General features: G+C 37.1%; 1 protein-coding gene across 1 annotated transcript in view; it reads left to right on the plus strand.

Annotated features, from left to right (window-relative positions):
- The window catches only part of HDAC9 (histone deacetylase 9), a 274,618-nt gene that overhangs the window by 129,510 nt on the left and 124,246 nt on the right, over positions 1-20,862 (plus strand). The window contains exons 14-16 of the mRNA XM_058801306.1: positions 6,490-6,623; positions 14,415-14,535; positions 19,104-19,153. Coding sequence (XP_058657289.1) covers positions 6,490-6,623; positions 14,415-14,535; positions 19,104-19,153 — 305 coding nt within the window. The remainder of the gene's footprint in view (positions 1-6,489; positions 6,624-14,414; positions 14,536-19,103; positions 19,154-20,862) is intronic.

Consider the following 20,862-nt stretch of genomic DNA (forward strand, 5'->3'; position numbering starts at 1 on the left):
ACACAGTCATAAATTATTATCATTGACTAGCTCTAGCAAAACAGAAACAGGTGCATTTTTGGTACCTTTAAGTCATTTATAGCTGTTTCTTTCATTTCTCTATTCTCTGGTTCTATTCTTTGTGTTCTCGTTGCCTGTTTTGTAAAGAGACCACCAATAATTTGAAGAAAGACCACCAGTAAGGAGGAAAACTGTGATGTAATTCTCAATGTCTTCATCTGACAAATCAGTCTTTGCTTCAAGGTCTCTTTCTCTACAGAAAGAGCAAAGCTGTAGGCATGACTAAGTGCTGATGGTTACAACTTCTGTGTCATTCAGCAGTTGTGCAGAGTCCACAGAGGCAGGTTTTATCCTTATGTCCTGGGCATTCCAGTCAGTCAGGAAGCATGTGCTGTCCAAAGAAAAGTGATTAGAACCTCAAAAATCTTCAGTCAAAGGAAGGAAAATGACCACAGAAACCTCATTTCTTATTGTGGGTAATCTAACCTTGCATGAGAGTCCACCTTTTTAAAAGCCTGAATGTCAGTATCACATTAAAGCACGGTCAGAAGCTAAGATTTACTTTGTGCACAAAGAAAAACAAAAGAGGGGGAAAGAAATACTTGCAGTTACTGTTTATGAAGGTTTATGCCAGAAGTTTATTTCCTTCAGCTGGCAGAATTCCCCATGCCCTGAAAGTTTGCATTTTTTCAGGCTATGACCATGAGTTTATTAAGAATGGAGTCCTTAGTGGGCACTGTATGTAACTGTGAGACAGCGTGCTCCCATCTTTCCAATCAGAATGTGACCTTGGCACAAGCAAAAATGTATTATTACTGTTGGGTAACAAACATTTGGGTTGTACAGGAACAAACATACTAATTCACTTTCCATGAGTTTCTCCACAAAGAATAGCCAAGTATAGACAGGATTCCTAAACCAGACCACTGTATTTCTAGTCGTATTCACAGAGTCCCCAAAACATTGTAAACTCATTCTAAGATTTGCAGAGCACACCAAAAGTGAGCTCACTGTGTGTAGGCTTCACTGTCCCTTTCAAAAATCTGCCATTTCAAAAAAAAAAGAAAACCCCAAAACCTGCAGTCCCTTTCAAAAAGCTGCTGCTTCAGCCTGATTGCTAAGGTTTACTGACATCTTTTATAATTCCCAGTGAGGGGAGTAGGGTCAAGGGGGTTACATAGATCTGTGGACTTGTGGCATTAGTGGAACTAATCAAGAAAGAAAGAAAGTGTGAAGTTGAGATGGAAAAATAAGAGAAGGAATGAAACTGTGTACAACAACACTGAATGGAGACGGTGATGGGAACGGGACATCCCTGGCATAAAGGGTGGAAATGCAGACAGTCAGATTAGGCAGAGTCAAAATTTACCCTTATAGTAATTGCTACGTGAACACCAGTGGAAAGAGAGAGAGAAAAAGAGAGGAAGAGAGGGAGGGAAGGAGACAGGGAAGGAGACAGGGAGGGAGGGAGGGAGGGAGGGAGGGAGGGAGGGAGGAAGGAAGGAAGGAAGGAAGGAAGGAAGGAAGGAAGGAAGGAAGGAAGGAAGGAAGGAAGGAAGGAAGGAAGGAAGGAAGGAAGGAAGGAAGGAAGGAAGGAAGGAAGGAAGGAAGGCCAGCTTATTACAACTGAGATTGTCAGTCCACTAAATTCCTTTTTTCAAAATATGAAACATCTTTTTCTTGAATCCCTCATTCTTGTTTTACTGAATCTTTTTTCTTCCCTTCATTGTCATCCAAGGTAATAATCTCTATCGATTACCGAAAAAAAATTAAATGCTCATATTTTCATCAGCCCTACAACTTTATACTTCTTTTTCTCCATCTCTGCTCTGTACCCTCAGTACTTTTATATCCTCTAGGTACTGGCAGCTGTATCTATGCTAATAGCCAGTACCCCCTGGCTGATGGACCAGAGCACACAGCTCTGCAGTAAAGCCTTTCCTTTCTGCTTAAAGAAATCTCTTTCCCTGACATGTGTCTAGGCTTACAGACCTGCACATGTAACCTTTATCATTCCAGCATTTGAGTACATCAAAAATAAAGCTATTTTTATGAGACTGATACCTTTGGAGTGACAATGAACAGAAACTGCAACACTAACAGTTCTAATACAAGTTTCTGTGAGAAAAAAAAAGCAACCCAACAAAACAATTTGTGTGTATTATTAACATATGGTATGTTATGGTATAGAATGACTTTATCTGTTCATACTATTTCCTGGATCTGGATGGTGCCCTAGCATTTATTCATTGACCACTTGAAAGAAAGAAACTCAGACCCAGATTTATTTATTCTTATTTGGCTTTTAGAAAATCCTTTAGGATGAAAGTCCTGAGGTATGTGGTCTGATCACAGTGCTGACGTGTTCTAAGCAGAGTTGGGCTTCAAACCTCTGGAGGTCCCTGCCCACCTGAGCTATCCTACGGTTCTATGATTTTCTCCCTTAAGAGAGCACGAGATGGAACCAGCCATTGTCCACAGCAGTTGCAACACTACCATTTGTAAAGCATGGAAGGAAGGAATGCGTGTGTGCAAACAGAGAAAATTCTGGTCCACCATAAAGCAAAGGCAAATTCAGACTCTAGAAATTAATCTAATAACATGTCCCTGCCTTGAGTTGTTATTTACTTTTGGGGTTATTTTTCCTATTTAAAGGCAATATATTCTTGGAGGAAAAAAAGTTAGGAGGAAAACAGTTGTAGTAGATTATTACAGGGGCATCAAACTGAGCCCGTATTTTTGTGAGTCATGAGAAAAATACTTCTGGCCAAATATCTGAAGGGAATCAGAACAGAGATTTTTGTGAGAATTAAGCAATATATACACAGTATATTCACAAGATAATGAGTTAAAGGTGGAAAAAAAGTCCACTTAATTTTCATTTAGGCAGTTTACAGAATACTTGACAATATTTAGTTCAGATTTTTTGTTGGAATAATTTATTAGATATTCTTCCCTTGGATTTTCTTATTGGTACTGTTATTCTCCAGGGCAATTAATCTTCTTCAAAGCATGCTGTTAGCCAATGATTTTTAGGTCTCTTGTTCTTCCCTCTGTTTAAAATATTATTAAAAGAAACTGACCCAAATAAAGCATTTTGGAAATGGATGTGTGTTAGGGAGTCCCCAGCAGGAAAATCTTGGGTTTTTTACTGACTTTAAGCAAATTCAGTTTCTTTTGTCCTGTGTCCCCTATCATTATATGGTTCAATGGTGGCACCATTCCCGTCTGTCTTCAGGGCCACATTCTGACCTCAGTAATATTGGTGTAAATCCAGAATAAATCCACCAGTCTCAGTGGAGCTGCTCAGATTTACACAAGGAATCTGAGAGCAGAATCTGGCTGTAGGTATTTGCTCTGGAGAGACAGAATAACCATCTTTTATTAATATTTCACAGCAGTCTGCAATTGAAAACAGTTGTCTCCCTCTCTTCTTCTTTCTTTTTTTTTCTTTTTTTTTTTTTAATGTGGGGGTGGGGAGATTATTGGCTGAATCCTGTTAGGGAAATCCTAGAGGCTATTTTTAGCAGTAAGCTCTACTGCTGCATTCTGGTATTGTACCAAGCACATGTGCTGTATGACCAGCAGCCACACATCTGAATCACTTGCACATCCTAAATCAATTTAAATGCTTGAAATAAATGAAAACATATATTTCAGTCTTTTCTTAAGTCAATTAATCCTCCTAGAAACAAATTTAATACTTAAATACAAAGATATTCATTGTGAATATCTTGGTATTAAAAAGTTTGGAGCAGATGCTTCTGCCATGCAATACTGGCCTCATTTCATTAAACTGATTTTTGATTCAGAAAAAATAACTCACATACAATAAAATTAGAGTTCTAGTTATATTTTATTTCTGAAAAAGTGCTAAGAAAATAAGTTTATGTCAACCAGAGGAGGCATCCTGAAGACACACTTTCAGTGTTTCATTTCGAAATTGGTTGCAACGCTGATACAGGAAATAAAGAAGTGTCATTATTACACCCAACTCTGTATAACAAAAACATAATAATATGTTTTTATTTATTAATATAATTTCTATTACTTGCTATTTGGACTATTCAAGTAAGAAGAATAAAAAATTAATTGAAAGAATGGCAGGCAGAAGTAACTTTCAACTTTCAGCTAATTTTTCTTAATGTTTAACAAGCATTTCTATTCAAATCCATTTGATATAACAGCCTGTCCTACCTGAAAGCTTCTGAAAGTCCTGATGCCTGTACAGTCAGCACATAAACAGCTTCCCTGTGGGTCAGGGGGATGGGAGGAAACATTTTCTTATCTGTTGGTATAATGGCCACTGCCAAACTGGACAAGCTGAGTAGCCAACAGCCTGCAGGAATTAAAACTGTGAGTGCCAAGAAAAAAAAAAGTGAGGCATGTGAGCATGCATTTTTTTGTGTGCATACTTCCAAGTAACTTACAAGACCTGATGATAGAGCAGTGAGGAACTGCAGAGAAAGGAAATTATTAACTGCTTTGACAATGCCAGCAGATATTTTAAGCTGCATTAGCTTATTAGCTCCAGGTTTTCACTGTTTTTTTCTTTCTTTAAAAGAAAACAGAACAAGAAAGTAAATTAAAAAATGTATTGCTAATGAACGATTATTTTTGCTAGGTAATAATTTTGCATAAACTCGGTCATACTGCAGTTAGGTTTTATATTTGTGTTCTTCTTACCCTTAACATAAGTGTATTCTCATTTTGGCTTAAATACCAAGATCCCAAAGGATCAGTTCCGAAGTGCATGAGCTAAGAAATATGGCAGCATAAATATTTCTAGAGCAGCATAACTTCTGGCTGGCTTCTAACTGAATTATCTCAGAAACTTAACTTTGAATCACCCACGATGTACACAGGCTCTCATTCAGAAAAGCTTTTTAAGACTTTATTGATGTTCAATACCCATTAGAGAACTTTCTTAAATAAAGGTGGTGTTGAGAATTTTGTTGAATCTGGACTTTAATTTTGTATTCAGTTGCAGGCGAATACAATTTTCCCAGAATTGTGTTGGCATCCCCAATAATGGTGGCACATAAGATGTTTTGAATGCCAAGTATTGCAGTTTGGAGAAATAGTTAATTTAGTCTCTTTCAACTGTAAGGGAAAGAAAAAGCCAAGTATTTCCCAAATGAAAATGGTCCACATACGGTAAGGAAAATAATTTTTGTTCCAGACATGTCTAGGAGAAATGCAAAGAACAAGTAAATACAGAAAATCATTTTTCAGTGTTTCAGACTTGGTTTGAAAGCCTTGAAAATTGAATTTAGCTTGAGCCTACTCACTAAAATTTCTCTTTTGCTCCCAATACACAGTTACAGAGCAATGTGATATTGATAGTTTTTTTTTTTTTTTTGTATAGAGCTGTTCTGTTCTTGAGTAAATGACCATAGAAAATTCAAAAGGTACCTTGCACTTGCAGTCAAACAACAGGATTTGATCCTAATTGAGTAGTGGGTAGAACTTTTCTTTTTTAATGAAAAAGGACTCTGGCCACCACTGTTTTGACTCTCTGAAACATTCATTTGATATGCTTTGAGATCTGGAATTAATATAGCATTAGTTAAGCAGTAAAACTGCAGAGTACCATTGCCATTTTGTAATTTATTTTTAAAGGTTTTTCTAAATTATATTGTTTACACTTCTATGCATAACATTTTCTTTTTGTATATGGGTTAACAGCTTTAATTAACTTTAACCACTAGAGAAAGAGAAAACAAGTGATTCAGTAGGGAGACTTTTTTTCTAGACATAAAATCTTTCAAAAGACATCACCCAATTACCCTTCTTCTTTATAGTTAATTGCATTTATTAATATAATTTCTTGAGAAATAATCTTTGCTTTATTGGTGTCACAAGATTCACCTCATAAATCAAAGTTCAGAGTCCCACAAAGGAAAAAGAAATTTAGATCCAGAGAAGGGCAAAAAAGCTGGCGAAGGGTCTAGAAGGTGACTCCTGTAAGGAGCACCTGAGTGAGCTGTGGGTGTTTAACCTGGAGAAAAGGAGGCTCAGGGGAGACCTTACTGCTCTCTGCAGCTGTCTGAAAGGAGGCTCTGGCCAGGTGGAGATTGGTCTCTTCTCCCAGACAAACAGCAACAGGACATGGGGGCATGGCCTCAGGCTGTGTCAGGGGTGGTTCAGGTTCAGGGAGGACACCAGGAAGAATTTCTTCCTAGGAAGGGCTGTCAGGCACGGGAATGGTCTTCCCAGGGATGTGGTGGAGTCACCATCCCGGGAGATCTTGAAGAAACAACTGTTCATGGCACTCAGTGGTCTGGTCTAGTTGACAAGGTGGAGAAAGGCCAAAGATTAGACCCAGCGATCTTGGAGGTCTTTTCCAACCTAAATGATTCAGCGGGATTTTCGTCTTGCTGCAATTGTCAAATAAAATCCAGTTTTGCTAAAGCATGCATGACAGGTAACAGTATAACTTGCATTTGTTTCATTTGTTTCTGATTTTGTGCTGTCTTTGTGCTGAAGGTGTTGTGTATGACAGTCTGATGCTGAAGCACCAGTGCATGTGTGGGAACTATGCCAATCACCCTGAACACGCTGGAAGAATCCAAAGCATCTGGTCAAGGCTGCAAGAAACTGGGTTGCTAAACAAGTGCGAGGTAATTAAAAATTAAGACCAGATACCTGACTTGCTAAAGTAAATAGCAAATTCATTAACTCCTAAACCTGTCTTACTTCTGTAATAAGAGAGTAATTTGTTTTAGGAATTATTTGGTCGTAACTGATAATATAAAAATAATGCATTACAGGAAAACACACTTCCCAATCAGAAAATAAAGAATTTACACAGTGTATGCCTCCACATGCATCAGAATATAAAACCCAGACATGATTATTCCTCACCTTTATAAAGGAATGTAGACAAGCAGTAGTCAAAAAGTGCAGTCCTCCCAACAGCATGATTCTTAACTTTTACAAGCAACTAAGGATTTTACTTCTGTAGCATAGAATACTTTTTAAAATTTAGTTTGTATCACTCTGTAAGCATATTGCATCTTGTCTTTTTTCAGACTTTAAAGTCTGTTTTCATAGCATGATCCTTTACCTGGTATACAACAGATCCCATGTGAAGCCCCAAGACATTCAAGAACAATCTTATAGGCAATAGCAAATTTGTAATTTTTTTCTGCTGCAATTTCCCTCAAAAAATTGCATATTAAACCTGATTCAAGAAAATATGGTCTGTAAGGATCATATACGATTTGGGTTAGTTAAAAGTAGCTTTTTCTTACCAGTCCTTGCTTCCTGTGAGTTGTGAAGCACTGTCAATTTCAGAAGCCTGTGGCAATTGCAGGTGTTTACTGCACTGCAGTACAAGTTAACAAAGTTCAGCAAAAATTTGCTAGTGTTCTGCAGGATCCTAAAATTGCCATGGCTCTCATGTTCTGTTTAATTGCTTTTGTTTATATCCTCATATTTTTACAAACCCAAAAGAACTGGTTCAATGGAACCCTTTGAATAGCTATTAGTGACTGTCCCCAAAGATTTTCTGTAGGTAGCTCAGTGTCCTAGTCAGTGAGATATTGCAAGCACTGTAAATGGATTTGTTTTATACACTCATCTAACTAGATGGCAGCACTCTAACAGGCTAATTCTTTTTTTTTAGCTTAGATAACTTTTTTGATGTTCAAGAAGACTTTCAGCAAGGCCCTTAAGGCCACCTATCACATGAGTGGTTTCACTGGGGAATCACATACTTCAAGATTGAGTTAAACATGCAGCTCAGTGCTTTATAAAATAAAGCCTGGTTACCTTCTTGATTAAGGACTCTGTATTACAAAGAAAAGACAAAAGAGGAAAAATAAGTAAAATGCAGTGTGCTGCTATGTGCTGCTTTCTTCACTAACAAACACCTGTTGCTGAAAAGTAAATTGTGTGGCTCTGAAATTTTAGAATTGCAAGAGGAAACTTTAAATCTTCCAGGAAACTCTTATACTGCATGCATCTCAAACTAACACATACCACTTTTTCATTTTACACCTTTTTTGACTATATTTGATTGAAGCATGGTTTAATATGCAATTTTTTGGGGGAAATTGCAGCAGAAAAAAAGGTGTAAAATGAAAAAGTGGTATGTGTTAGTTTGAGATGCATGCAGTGTAAGAGTTTCCTGGAAGATTTAAAGTTTCCTCTTGCAATTCTAAAATTTCAAAACCTGAAGCACAGCTTATTAGGTCTTGCATAATCAAGTGAGGGGGGAGAGAGTAAAAAAGTCACTTCATGTTGAACTGCATTCAGCTATTATTGACCCCAACTGTGTGCTTTGAAATGAGGCTGAAATTTGAAATGAGCTGTCAAAATGTAAACCCTGATGATAAAATTAAGGAGTCTCAGTGTGAAGCTGGTGCATAGATCTGGTGTTTATGTAGATCCTTTTATGTAGCTAGAGACAGAATTATATTTGGTGATGGAATCCTTTGTTTCACTAAATTATCTAGCATGTGCTGACATCAAACCAGTGCTTAAAACTGCTCACTTTCCAAAATAAGAAAGGCTACAGTGATGCACTTAATTGGTGCTTTGTTTGTATAGAAAGTCATTCAGCTGAATAGACACCTTGTGTCACTAAAGGAGTGGTTATTGCATTATCCAAGATATAAAAAGCCACAATCAAGGTGCTTTCTGGAACATACCACACCAAAAGTGCATAGTGAAAGGATCATGGGCAACTGCACTGTCACTTCTGCTGAATTCTGAATGCCCCCTCATGGACACTACCATTTCCTGATATAATTTCTCAGCATAATTTCCCACAGCTTTTGTCAGGGGTGGGAGATCACTGGTCAGGTTTTGCCCCATGCGTTACCTCATATACCGAGTCTAAAGTGCAGGTTAACAACTGCACCCTGCAGCAGCCACTTAGAAAATCCTCTGCAGTTATTGGGGAACTTTATTCTCTCTAACTAAAACAGCAGTCCCACAGGAGGGCTGCAGGCCCACTCTTTGTTTGATAAGGAGTTTTAGGACCAAAACTAAAGTTCAGTCAGAGGTAGCTCAGTTTTTTTACCTTGCACTGTATGTATCCTTGGGCACAGGTTTGTTTAGGGGGCCCTCCCTATTTTCAAGATCTAACAAGAAACCCTTATGAAAATTAACAACTTGTATCTCTATGACCCTTGTTATCTATAGCAGAGAGCTTTATGTGGTTCCTAAATCCTTTAGTGTGGATTAAGTCCTCTCACACAGCTCAGGTCTTTGGCAATGGAGAGATGACTGGCTGAGTGTTCAGAACTAACCTGGCACAGGATGATGAAAGTCATGCAGACTAAGGCTAACACCATGCTTGCTGCAGTTCATAGATTAATTTAGGTTGACTAATCTAAGCTTAATATATTGCCTTTGTATATACCTGCACATGTTACTCATGCTGACCCCAAATTATTTTTAAAATACAACTTGGCAAAATCATAACACGGTTTGAATGGGGTACACAAGCTGTGTATCTGCTACAAAATAAAATGTGTCTGAGACTTCTCTACCCCTGCAGCCAACTGGCATGGAAAGCCCATGTTCATGCTACCAGGAATGCTTCCTGGCCCATGCCAGTGACCAAACCATGTCTGGGAGTTGTTTGGAAGAGTGCTAGCTGCTGCTCAGCCAAAACAGTATGAAGGACCACTTTAGCAATTTAATAGTACAGATGATTGTGTTGCTCTGCCTGGGAATGTTTCCTGGCACTGCTTAGTTTACTGCTGCAGACACAGCCAGGAGGACTTGCTTTTCCAGACTGTATTTTGTCTTTCTAGCCATAGATACTTGTGCTCTAGAATTATTCAAACAACAGTTTGGAGGACTTTAGCTAAACCAAAAAATTAGTTTTAGCTTTCAGATTATTTTTTAAATCATATCCTACTTCCAAACAGATAGATTAATTCCTCCATAGGATTCCTCAAGGCAAGGGAAAAATACATTAGACCATTGCCAGTCACAGAGAGCCACATTTGAGGGACCAGCCCCTGACTGAGCTCAGGGCAGGAGAGTGGAGTAATTCACACACATCGACATCCTCACACACATCCATAGTGAACTTTTTTATAGACCTGGTATGTATGTATTGGAAAAACAAAATTGATAAACAATATTTTTGCATTAGTTTCTAAGTTTCTATGTTTGCTGAAATGCCTGTTTGGTGTTTGTTAAAGGCTGAGTTATCAAATGCAGATAGGGGCAGCTAAAAGATGCAAAGATGGGTATAAAAACCTCCATTATGTTTTTTTTTTTTACAATTTTCCCTTGGTAAACAGCAATGCCTAGCGGCCCTACCTTTGGGACAATAAAAGGACTGAATAATGTTTTGGTAGGGGTGTCTCCACTTTTTTTAGGGAGAGGAAGTATTCAAATAACTCCTTTGGGGCTGTAATTTATACACACATGACTGACATTAGGCTACAGTGATCAGCACACTTTCAGAAAAGAAAAGAAAATGTAGCCATGGTCCTGCTTTGTGGCCCCACCTTTACCTCCAGTAGGGACTGTGTCCAGCAACACTTTTCAGCCTAGAATTTGTTCTAAATTTCAGTAGTTTTCTGGATTAGAGAGGCATCTTACACCTCCTGCTGTCCACATCTCATCAACTGAAGGGGAGAAAGGAAAGAATTTAAAGTTGAGTCTGCCAGATCACATAAACAGAAACATTTGAAAAACTCCACTCTTTGAACCTCAATTTGCCACTAAAGCTAAAATAATGCAGGAAAAGTTAGTCTTTTTTAAAGAGCAACAATATTTGGAGTGTTTAACATGTTCTAAATCAAGCTAAATCTTCAGAGTGTTAGGCACTAGATGACCAAAACATGAAGAGAATAAATGCATCTCTATGTGGGTGCATGTGTGTCAGAGGAATGCCTGAAATTCCCACATGGTGGATGTGGGAAGCAATGTGAGTATTCTGACTGGCACAGAACATGTTATCTGTGAGTAGTTTTGAAAGTAAGAGGAAAATTAACAACTATGAGAAATCTCAGGAAGGCAGGAAAAGATCTGGAGACCTTGTTTGCAAACTTGATAGCCTAAGGGAATTTCATACAAAAAGTACAGTACATTACACTAAGAGACCTGAGTGAAAAATACCCAAATTTTTGTAACAATTCATGTTAGTTTAGCAGAGAGAAACAGCCAGCATCACCTTTGTCCTTTTGAATCTCTGTCTGTGCATGAGTTTACTCTGCTGATAGTTCAAATAAAATCTTCAAGTTAATAGAGGCTGTCTGTGTGAAAATTTAATGGTCTCTTTTAAAAAGAAGACCAGACTTTGACCTTAATTTCTGTGAAAGGTGAAAACATCTTCCTGTTGTGAGGACAATGGATTTCTAGTTCTAGACTGATTTTTCAAGGCACTCAGGTGTAAGTATTTCACTCTCCTGAGATATATAAATGTTTCTGTTGATGAGGGAACCATATATGTCAGAGGACAAAGCCAACGCACAAATTGCCATACACATTAGAAAAGGATAACCTGCCTTCTACTAAGGATGTAGTAGATGGGAGGATGTATTGTTCAAATTCTCTGTAATGAAACAAATACTGTTCATCTGTTTTCCCATGCTACTTCTCCTTTTTTGTTGGCTTTATGCCAATTTCCTGCTACATTTTATAATTTTGATACTACCATGAAAATTAAGAAAATTAAGAGACACTTCCAAATAAAAAAGAAAGACGTGGCTCAAAGTGTAGGCGTAAAGTTACAAAAGTGCATATGTTCTGTTTTCTGATAACTCATGCTAGTTGAGAGCCAAAAGTGATCACTTTGCATAACTGAAGTTACATGAGAGACTCTGGCAACAGACTTAAAAGCTTGTATAGATTTGCTAAATCCTGACATCATTGTGTGAGAACTATTCTTAGAACATATTACAGGTGATTTTTAATGCACTTTTTTCCTCTGTGCAGAGCCTCAGATAGTTGAGGTTGATATGCAGAGATACTGCAAAGAGGGGGTGAAAGGAGCACAAAATGAGGAGCAGGGAATGCAGAAACAGCACAGACACGTTCACTGTTTACCCTTTCCTCCTGCCACCTACAGTGTAAATGTCCTTGCTGATGCTAGAGCTGGAGCAGCCATGGAGAAAGAGCACTCTGGGCTCTGCCAGCCCAGCTGGTGGCTGCCCTCCAAGGACCTCACTGTGGGCATCTGCCTGGAATGGGGTTTCCTTCTCAGAGCTGCTTGACTGCTGCACCTAACTGGCTTCTGCATAACCTGTTTGCACCCTAGAGAATTTGACTGGTGATACTGGGTAGAAGGTATGTTGTTGGCAAAACATTTTGGGAGACCACTTCCAGACCAGATATTGCAGAGCACCCATAGTAAAAATAATTGGCTGTGTGGTTTGTTATAGTTAAAGGGATATGGCATTCCATTTAACAACACTTAAAAAAACCCCAGACAATTAACTGTCTTAAACATGTCTGAGAGTTTTTGTATACCTTGTAGAAAATATGTGACCAGAGAGTAAGTATTTTGCTCAAGGTTCTTTGGCATGACCTTCATAAAATTCCTCTTTACTTTTCTTACACATTTTTTTATCTGTCTTAAAAGCCAGACTCCCTTCCCAGATTTGCTGTGGAGAATTGGGTATATACATTTGAAAGCAGCTTGTTAGAAACATGCACCTTAATGAGAATGGATGAAGGAATAAATGTTACCAGTCACCTCACTTGTGAAGAAAAATATTTAATCTGACCCAGAAGAACCATTACAGAGTTTACTGACTCCATGAAGTAACATAATGTGCTGAATTTGATTGTGCAACTGTGTGTTAAAAGGATGTGAGTGCACTGCTACAAATTCTCATGTGAGACTGGGAGAGGCTTGAAGAAATTAGAGATGAAAAAGGGTTTATTAAGTCATTTAGTTCTTGGATCATTCCCTAAAATGATTCTTTCCACTGCTGTGTCTAGTCAAGTTTTAAACACTGAGAGAAATAGGGCTTCCACCATTTCCCTGAGGGGGAGCTTGTTCCACAGTCATCTAGCTCTAACTCAAAGGATATTTCTCCTGATTAGTCAGAAAAAAATCCCACTGCTTAACTCAATATAAATTGTGTATGGATCTTCTGACCCCCCATCCCCCAGGCATCTCCTCTTTTCTGTAGTGCACATTCTCTTTAATAGTCATAATATCGCTTTCCTCTCCTAGTGCAGAGATTGGTGGTTTCCAATGTGTATGACAAGGTGGTGGATACAATAAGAATTTAACCTCCAAGAAAACTAGAACTAAATGAATTTCTGCAACAGGCAAATCAATCTAGTTGAAAATAGGGTAGTCTATTTAGATAAGTGCTCTACCTGTGTATCTGTAGACCTTGAGAGTCAGACAGACCCAGTCTAAGCTCTGAGAGAGTTGGCCTTCAGTGTTGATAAGGACCAGGTCTGCAAAAAAATCAAGATGTATTCTCTTTACTTTATCCAATATCAACAGGAAAGATGATCTTGGGTCCAGAACTTTGTTGACAGTGATGTTTATTATGCCCAATCCTGAAAAAAAATCAGATTCATGTTGCTGTATCTTCAAAGGCTGTGCAGCTCTAGCACAAGAAGATAAATAAATATTTTTATGATATGCTGTAACTCCAAATACACACAAGGAATACATATGCCAAATAAGAAAGTATTAGTTTTATCTTTTCTTTCCTATTTTTCTTCCTTCCTAAACTGATTTGTAGAAAGATGTCTCAGATTTTTACATCTTGTTTCGGGGCAAATATAGGCTGGAGACCCAGTCAAAAAGACAAACTTCACTTACAAAAATGTAAGAAAGCAAGTGAGTCATCATGTGTAGCAGCAAAAATATTAATCACATGTGATCACAAATGTGTGTATATTGGTATTGATCACACATTAAAAATTTAGAAACATACACAAATGTGTTACTAAAGCATTTAAAGTTTAATTTTCTTTTTCTCCCTGTCTCTCCTCACGGTGATCATGTTCCTCCTAGCAGCATAAATCACAAGTACTAGTAATGGTGCAAAACACATTAATCCTCATTCCAAACACATCTGCAGCTTACAGGTGTGAATAATATTTTGCTCTCTAAATCAGGTTTTTTTTTTTTCTAACCAGATTTCTTACTTAAAAAATATTTTATCTTTTTTTTTTTGTATCTCTCAAAGTATTATGTAGAAAAGAGTCAGAATATTTTATTTTTCTTTTATGTGAAACCCTGTATTAAGATAACTCTCCTAAGGCTAAAGTGAAGCATTTTGTGATAAAGCAAACACGCATTTGTTTTTCATATAGCATTATTTTAATAAACAAATCAGTGTCACATTCCTGCATGATGCAATTTCAACCCATTATTAATCATACTAAATGTTATTTCGAACCTTTACTTTTTTTTTTTCTCCCTAAATATTGTCAGTGGAATATTGTAGGCCTCTGCTGTTTTCTTTCAGCGAATTCGAGGTCGAAAAGCCAGTCTGGAGGAAATACAGCTGGTTCACTCTGAACATCATTCACTGCTGTATGGCACCAGCCCACTGAACAGACAGAAGCTGGACCCCAGGAAACTCCTAGGTCTGTACAGGCCTCTCTATTCTACTGAGAACAGCACATTCCAGCACTGTCATTAGTCATAGCTGGTGTCAGTTTAAAACACTTGGCAAGCAGTGTGACAAAAATTCACTTTTTCCAAATGCATTGCTATGTGCAAGGAGAATGTTACAATGGAAGCCAAATATAGATTAGCAAAATACACCGGCTGGAAGGCAGTGATACGAGTTTCTCCTCATTTGCTTCAAAAATCATCAGTGCTAACCTTTTACTGTAACTTGTTCTCCATTGGAGGTCAGTGGCAAATTTGAACACAGCTGGTTTTCTACCTCCTTGTATTCTTTGATTTGAAATTAGGAATTTAAGATACACTTGCTTGTCAGAATTGTTTGTTTGCTGTTCTCATTTGCTTCATTTCAACTATTTCAGCCACCCTGTCTGCAGATACTATGCCTAAGCTTTGCTAATAAGTGAACTTTATTTTAATGCCTTCTCATTATGCAGGATATGCTATCTTTCTGAACAACACGGGGGAAAATACATTAACATATTAAATGCACCTATGTTTGTACAGAAAAGCAGAAAACTGACAGGTTTTTCCATGTAAAATAGCTTCATGCGCAGCTGATGCTCAGCTTATGTCTTTTACAATACACAAGTAGGGTTAAAATGAGCTCTGCATGGATGATGTAACATGAAGCAAGTCTACTTGTTAGAAACACACAAAAACCTAGTGCATGAAAATCCATGAGTGAAATCCTGCTCTTTATGTCCCAGCACACTGGATGCAACACTCTAATTCTCAGTTATTTTTATAACACTTCTTCTAAGATGTGAAGCTTTTCCTAAATGTAATCAAATCTAACCCAAACAAAAATAACATTAACCATCAAAAGAAGTTGCTGCCACAATTCTAGTAATACAAAGCAGTTATTTTGCTTTGGAAACTTATGCTGTTTCTTCTGTAAGGCAGACTCTTGCTCCAGGAAGTCCTAAGATCATAATGTTATATAGGTTTATACATTTTCTTAGCCAAGGCAACATCAAAACTGAAAAATATTTACAGTATAATAGATTCTCAGGAGCTTGAATTTCTAAGTAGGAAATCCTCTTTAAAAAAAAAGCGCTTCCAAGAAAAAGTTCTAAATTCCTGCAATTCCAATTAAATTAAATTTCTGATTAAATTAGAAACATTTTTATTTGATTTCATCAACATTGTTAAATTGTTCCTTTTTGATACAGTCAAGCATTCCATTTCAATGATTTTGTTGGCTTTAATTACTTTTAATTTCTCTTTTACACTATTTAATATTGTATACATTGATACAAAATATTATTCCAGTTTTGGATCTCAGTGGTTGAGCAGCCTCTGGGATGCAGTGTGCAGTTGCAGGTACAAGGTTAAGAAGGAATGGACCTGACTGAATGTCTGCTGATCTACTCAGAATGTAGAAAGCTTTGTTTATCCAATCTCAGAAAATAATTTCTTGGCCCACAGTTTCTTACTGGACATGTTTTGCCTTTTTTATTGGACCCTTAGTCCAAGACATTTACTGTCTAAGTTTATATCAAGATCACACTCTTAGAACATATTCTGACTGTATCCTTGGCTCACTGCCCTTTTCTCTCTCTGTTTCTAGGATATTTTCTTGTTGCATCTCACATGGCCTTTTACCAAGACAAAAGTCAATAAAACACCCTTCCCACATGCTTTTTCATGTGCCTGTTTTCTGGCTGGAAGCTCGAATCATTTGGGCTTCCAGACTCTTGGACAAAGGAACCTAATTGTCTCTTTCTTACATTTTTTTCCAAAATGCAGTCCTGATTTTGGTGTCCCCATTTCAGTTGAAATTGAACCTAACCAATTCTGACATTAAAATTAACACCTTTGTATATTACAGAAATTCAATATACATGTAGGGAAAATATCTAAAGAAAATGTTTCTTATAAAGATATCATAAATAACAACATTGTCTCAGAAAAGATTTCTATTTCAATGAAAGTGTATAATTTTTTCTACAGAAATAGCTCCATCAAATGATGGCTTTGCATCTTAATGAAAAGTAGGACCTAACCTCCCTTTCTTCACTCCTCTACCCATACAAAAAGACAGAAGCACCATTTGCTCACTACTTATGCTCCAGAAAAGGTTTGTGTTTCATGTTCCTCATTGGAGGAGTGCATCTGCCTTCTCTGAAGTTTTTTTTTCTTTTTCTTTTGAAAGTGAGCTTTTACTCATCATTTTTCCTCAGTTTATCAGACTCTAAGGCCTCAGTCATCAATCTCCCAATCAACTTCCTTGACTTCTGTAGGGACCTGACCTCAGTCAGTGACGGGCTCCTCAGCACCTAATTTGACAAACTAGCTTCTATGCCTTTGTGCATTGATATTCTAGAATACAAGTCTTGGAACATTTCTAGTTCTATCAGTACACAATTGTACTGAATTTAAAGTGCTGGTGACTACAAACTTTGCCATAGCACAAAGTCAAAAAATTTTGACGATTTAGACTTATCTTCTATCTCACTAAAATATCTCAATATCTTCTGGAACCTTAACTTCAAATATCACGGGAAATTCTCACTCCAATTTGTTTTAGAGTAGCTTTTTGCTATTGATTGTCATTTCTGGCAGGCTGTTGTGAGCTTTCCTTTTTTTGTGAGGCTAGCTAAGCAATGGTTTCACTTTCTCTTAGTCCATCATTTCTCCACTGTTCTTTTCATTAAATCTCAATGTTTTTCTTGTTCTTCAGAGTTTGGCAACTACTATTTTTTAAGCCATCATGCAATAAGAAGTGAGCATTCCATCAAGCTTCTTGATACGCTGAAAATGCTCCCGTGCTTGTTTTCCCCAGTTTTAGTACTATCTTCTGATTGATTTCAGTGTCCTTCCTCACCATCTGCTTCTCTGTTTTTACTTAATGTTTATTGTTTTTAATAGCGTTCACCATGCACAATGTGCCTGGCTGCAGGGAGATAAATGAGAATTCATCTGCTGTCTCTTATGTCCCATCTCTGCCATGGAATTTAAGAAAAAATGTCTAGTCATTCAGTAATCTAAAAATTCCTTCTTTTATCTCAAATTACATCTTATGTTTCCATTAATGTCTTCTGTCGCTTTAACAGCACTAATTTTTTTAGTTATCTGCTTGTGACTTTTTCATCTTCCCCATAGTAAAAAGTGAAAAATTGGTCCCTGGATCTGCCTAGCAAGATCTGGAAACTCCAACTTGCACCTCTGACAGTCTCCTGCAGCCAACATTTCCTTGCATGTCTGGGGCCATTAGGACTCACAGTATGAGAATACTCTGCATAGCTGCTGCACCTGCATTTCCCCTGGTAGCTCCACAGGAGGTTTTGTTTGGCTTCTCTCGCACACTGTGCAAACTGATCAAAGGCCTCTCATCGGATAAAAATGCATCTTGGATTTTACTCAAAGTGTAAAGCACTTTCCTCATCCCAGACCTTGCAGTCTGGTCTCTCATACTTCAAAGATGATGGCTTATAGTTGTCTTTATGCATTTCATTGGCACCTGCTAAACATGAGTAACTGCAGCATTCACCCCTTCCATATCAATGGATGACTCCTCTAGGAAACTCCAGTGATTCACTATCTAATGTTTCCTCCAGATGGCAAAGTTACAAAGCCAGTTCTGTGATATGGCAGGGGAAAAGCTTATGTTCTCTTCCACAGCTGCCTTAGGATCAGATTACACACTGGGATAGGAACTGCATCGAGTCCTGAGATCCTTACCCAGTTTTCATACTGTCATTATCGAGACAAACCGTGAGTTTAGCAGTACCAAAAAAAGAAAAAATTAATAAAATGTGAGTATAAACATTAAGGTAAACCCTATCGTATTAGCCAATGTATAGAGTAGATTAGCTAGAAATTAAATTCTTAAGTCTATTAAGTTTTTGTTCCCTTTAGTATAATGTATTTACTGAATAATACTGAAAAAATAGTATTCCAAGTTATGTTTTCAAAATATTCATCCAATCATTGATGTAATGTAAATGAAGAAAAAGCATTTTTACATAGATAGAAAGACTAAGGTTGCAATTTTCAAAGGAGAAACTGTTTTGAAGCAAAGAAGCTAAGAAATTAGTTATCAGTTTTATGTAAACTTAATGTAGTTCCCTCTGTTGTCAGTGAAAAGAAACAGGTACTTCTCAAGCATATTTCATCCCATCAGTCATGTAGGCTGGATGGAGGTGCTACAGTCCTGTAGCTGGAAAAGAGACTGACATCAGTAGCTTAGTCAAGCTGCTTATCAGCTACAGATATCAGGATGATTAGTCACCCTAGTTCAGAGTGATTTTCTGTGGAATTTTGGTCATTCTATTCCTTTGAAATTACCACTTACCTGTGTTAAGATTTTTCACTGTTGCATAAGAGCACCTTAAAAGTCCCATGGCTGATTTGATTTCTAAGTATTATGATTATTTTTTGAATTATTATCTGGCACTTTTATAGTGATAATAATACTGTAATCTGAATTACTGTAAAGAATAAGGAAGTACTGTTCCAGTACTTAAATATCTTTTTTGATAAACAATACTTACTGTTTCTTTTTTTCTTTAATATATAGGAAACGTGTCTCAAAAACTCTTTTCCTTGTTGCCTTGTGGGGGACTGGGGGTAAGTAGATTTTTTTTTTTCCACAAAAGGGACTGCACACAACATATGCGTTCTCTGGCTAATTCTTTAGCATTATCAGTTCAAAGTCTTCAGAAGCTGATAAAAAATGTAGAGATGAAATATGAGCCATTATCACACTGTGTCTTCAAAGACATGGGACACAGCACATTACAAGAGGCATATGGGAGAATTAGGAACAAATTTTGTGTAAATGTGCCAATTTCTAATTATCCCACTTTGGGTTTTCTATATGAACTCTTTTCTTGAGGAAAGTACCATGGGCACAATTGTTATAGCACAATGAGCTTTGGAGAAGCTGTTTCATGCACTGTTGAAAAGCAAATATGGCTCCACACTTCTCTGAAAGATAAAAAAGTTGCCAACACTAACATTTAGCATGAAAAGGGTATTGAAATAATAAATTATGTCAGCATTTTTATACCCTGTTTTGAAACAGATTCATCCTGAAAGACAAGCTCATATTAGGACACAGTAGACAAAAATCTGCAGAAAGAAACATGTTGCAACACTAGGTGAAAGAGTAAAGCTAAATTAGTGAAAAACCATGTAGAATTTCTACTGATACCAGTATCATGCTCCTATTAAATTGTAGCAAAGACAATTCCGAGGAGAAATAATTTTTCAGATAAGTGAGTTTTTAACACAAAAGTATTTAATGCTTTTGGTCCAGCTGGATCCATTATTTACTGATGTCATCAATATCAAAGTGAAATGGTAATATTCTAGATACCAGTGAGCTGGATGGTTGATGTATATTTTACTTCCCTTTAACTGCTTCCCAGTGAATTCTCTGAGTATTTTCTCTGAAAAGTCTGAGCAGACATAAAAGCGTTATCTCTGGTGGTCAACTTTCGCTGCTACCTTATACAGATTTATTTACCTTTTTCCTTCACGAAGGATAAATTCCATACCTTACTAGTATGTTTATATGGCAGAAGAAATACTAATTTTGTAAGGTTTTAACACACTCAAGAAAAAAAATGCATTTTACCCTTCAGTATTTTGTCATTTTGATGGATTTCTGAACTATGAATTAAAAATAAAATAATCAGGAAGTCGTAATCATTCCAGATCCTCTACCTTGGGCTTAGCTTGCTGAAAATCCTGCCTAAAATTTGGAAGTTGGTGACTAGCAACTTGCCCATCTGGAAACTTGGGCATCATTTCTATATGTGGTTCAGTTAACACTACACATTGACATATAGATGTGTTTGCACGTGCACCTCTGTAAATTATTGTGTGCACACATGCACACGCTGGTGTGTAAAAAAGGTAATTTTTCACACTGCTGGTGCAGAGAAAATTGAACAAAAAATTAGTAAATTTGAGAAAGGATGTTCAGGCTTCTAAGTAAAACGGAGATTATGTAAAAGTTCTAGAAAAAATCTATTTGAGGACATTGGATAGTAAAATTACTATCTTTAAAAAGCAAAGGATAAGACTTTTCTATTAAACAGATTATTGTGACCAGAGATGACCAGAGATGTGCTTTGAAATCCTTCTACTGATAACAGTATGTTTCATTCTAAAGCTAACACAGGTCAGAATTGCTCAGTACAACTTCACTGTTTCAAGCATTTAAATTCATCTACACTTTTTTTTTTTTCCCCAGTCTGTTTCATTTATTTCTTATTTAAATTCATGGAAATTGGATTAAAGCACATGTTGTAGAAATGGATCTTTTATTT

This window comes from Ammospiza caudacuta, chromosome 1 (genome assembly GCF_027887145.1).
Source record: "Ammospiza caudacuta isolate bAmmCau1 chromosome 1, bAmmCau1.pri, whole genome shotgun sequence".
Taxonomy (NCBI): Eukaryota; Metazoa; Chordata; class Aves; order Passeriformes; family Passerellidae; genus Ammospiza; species Ammospiza caudacuta.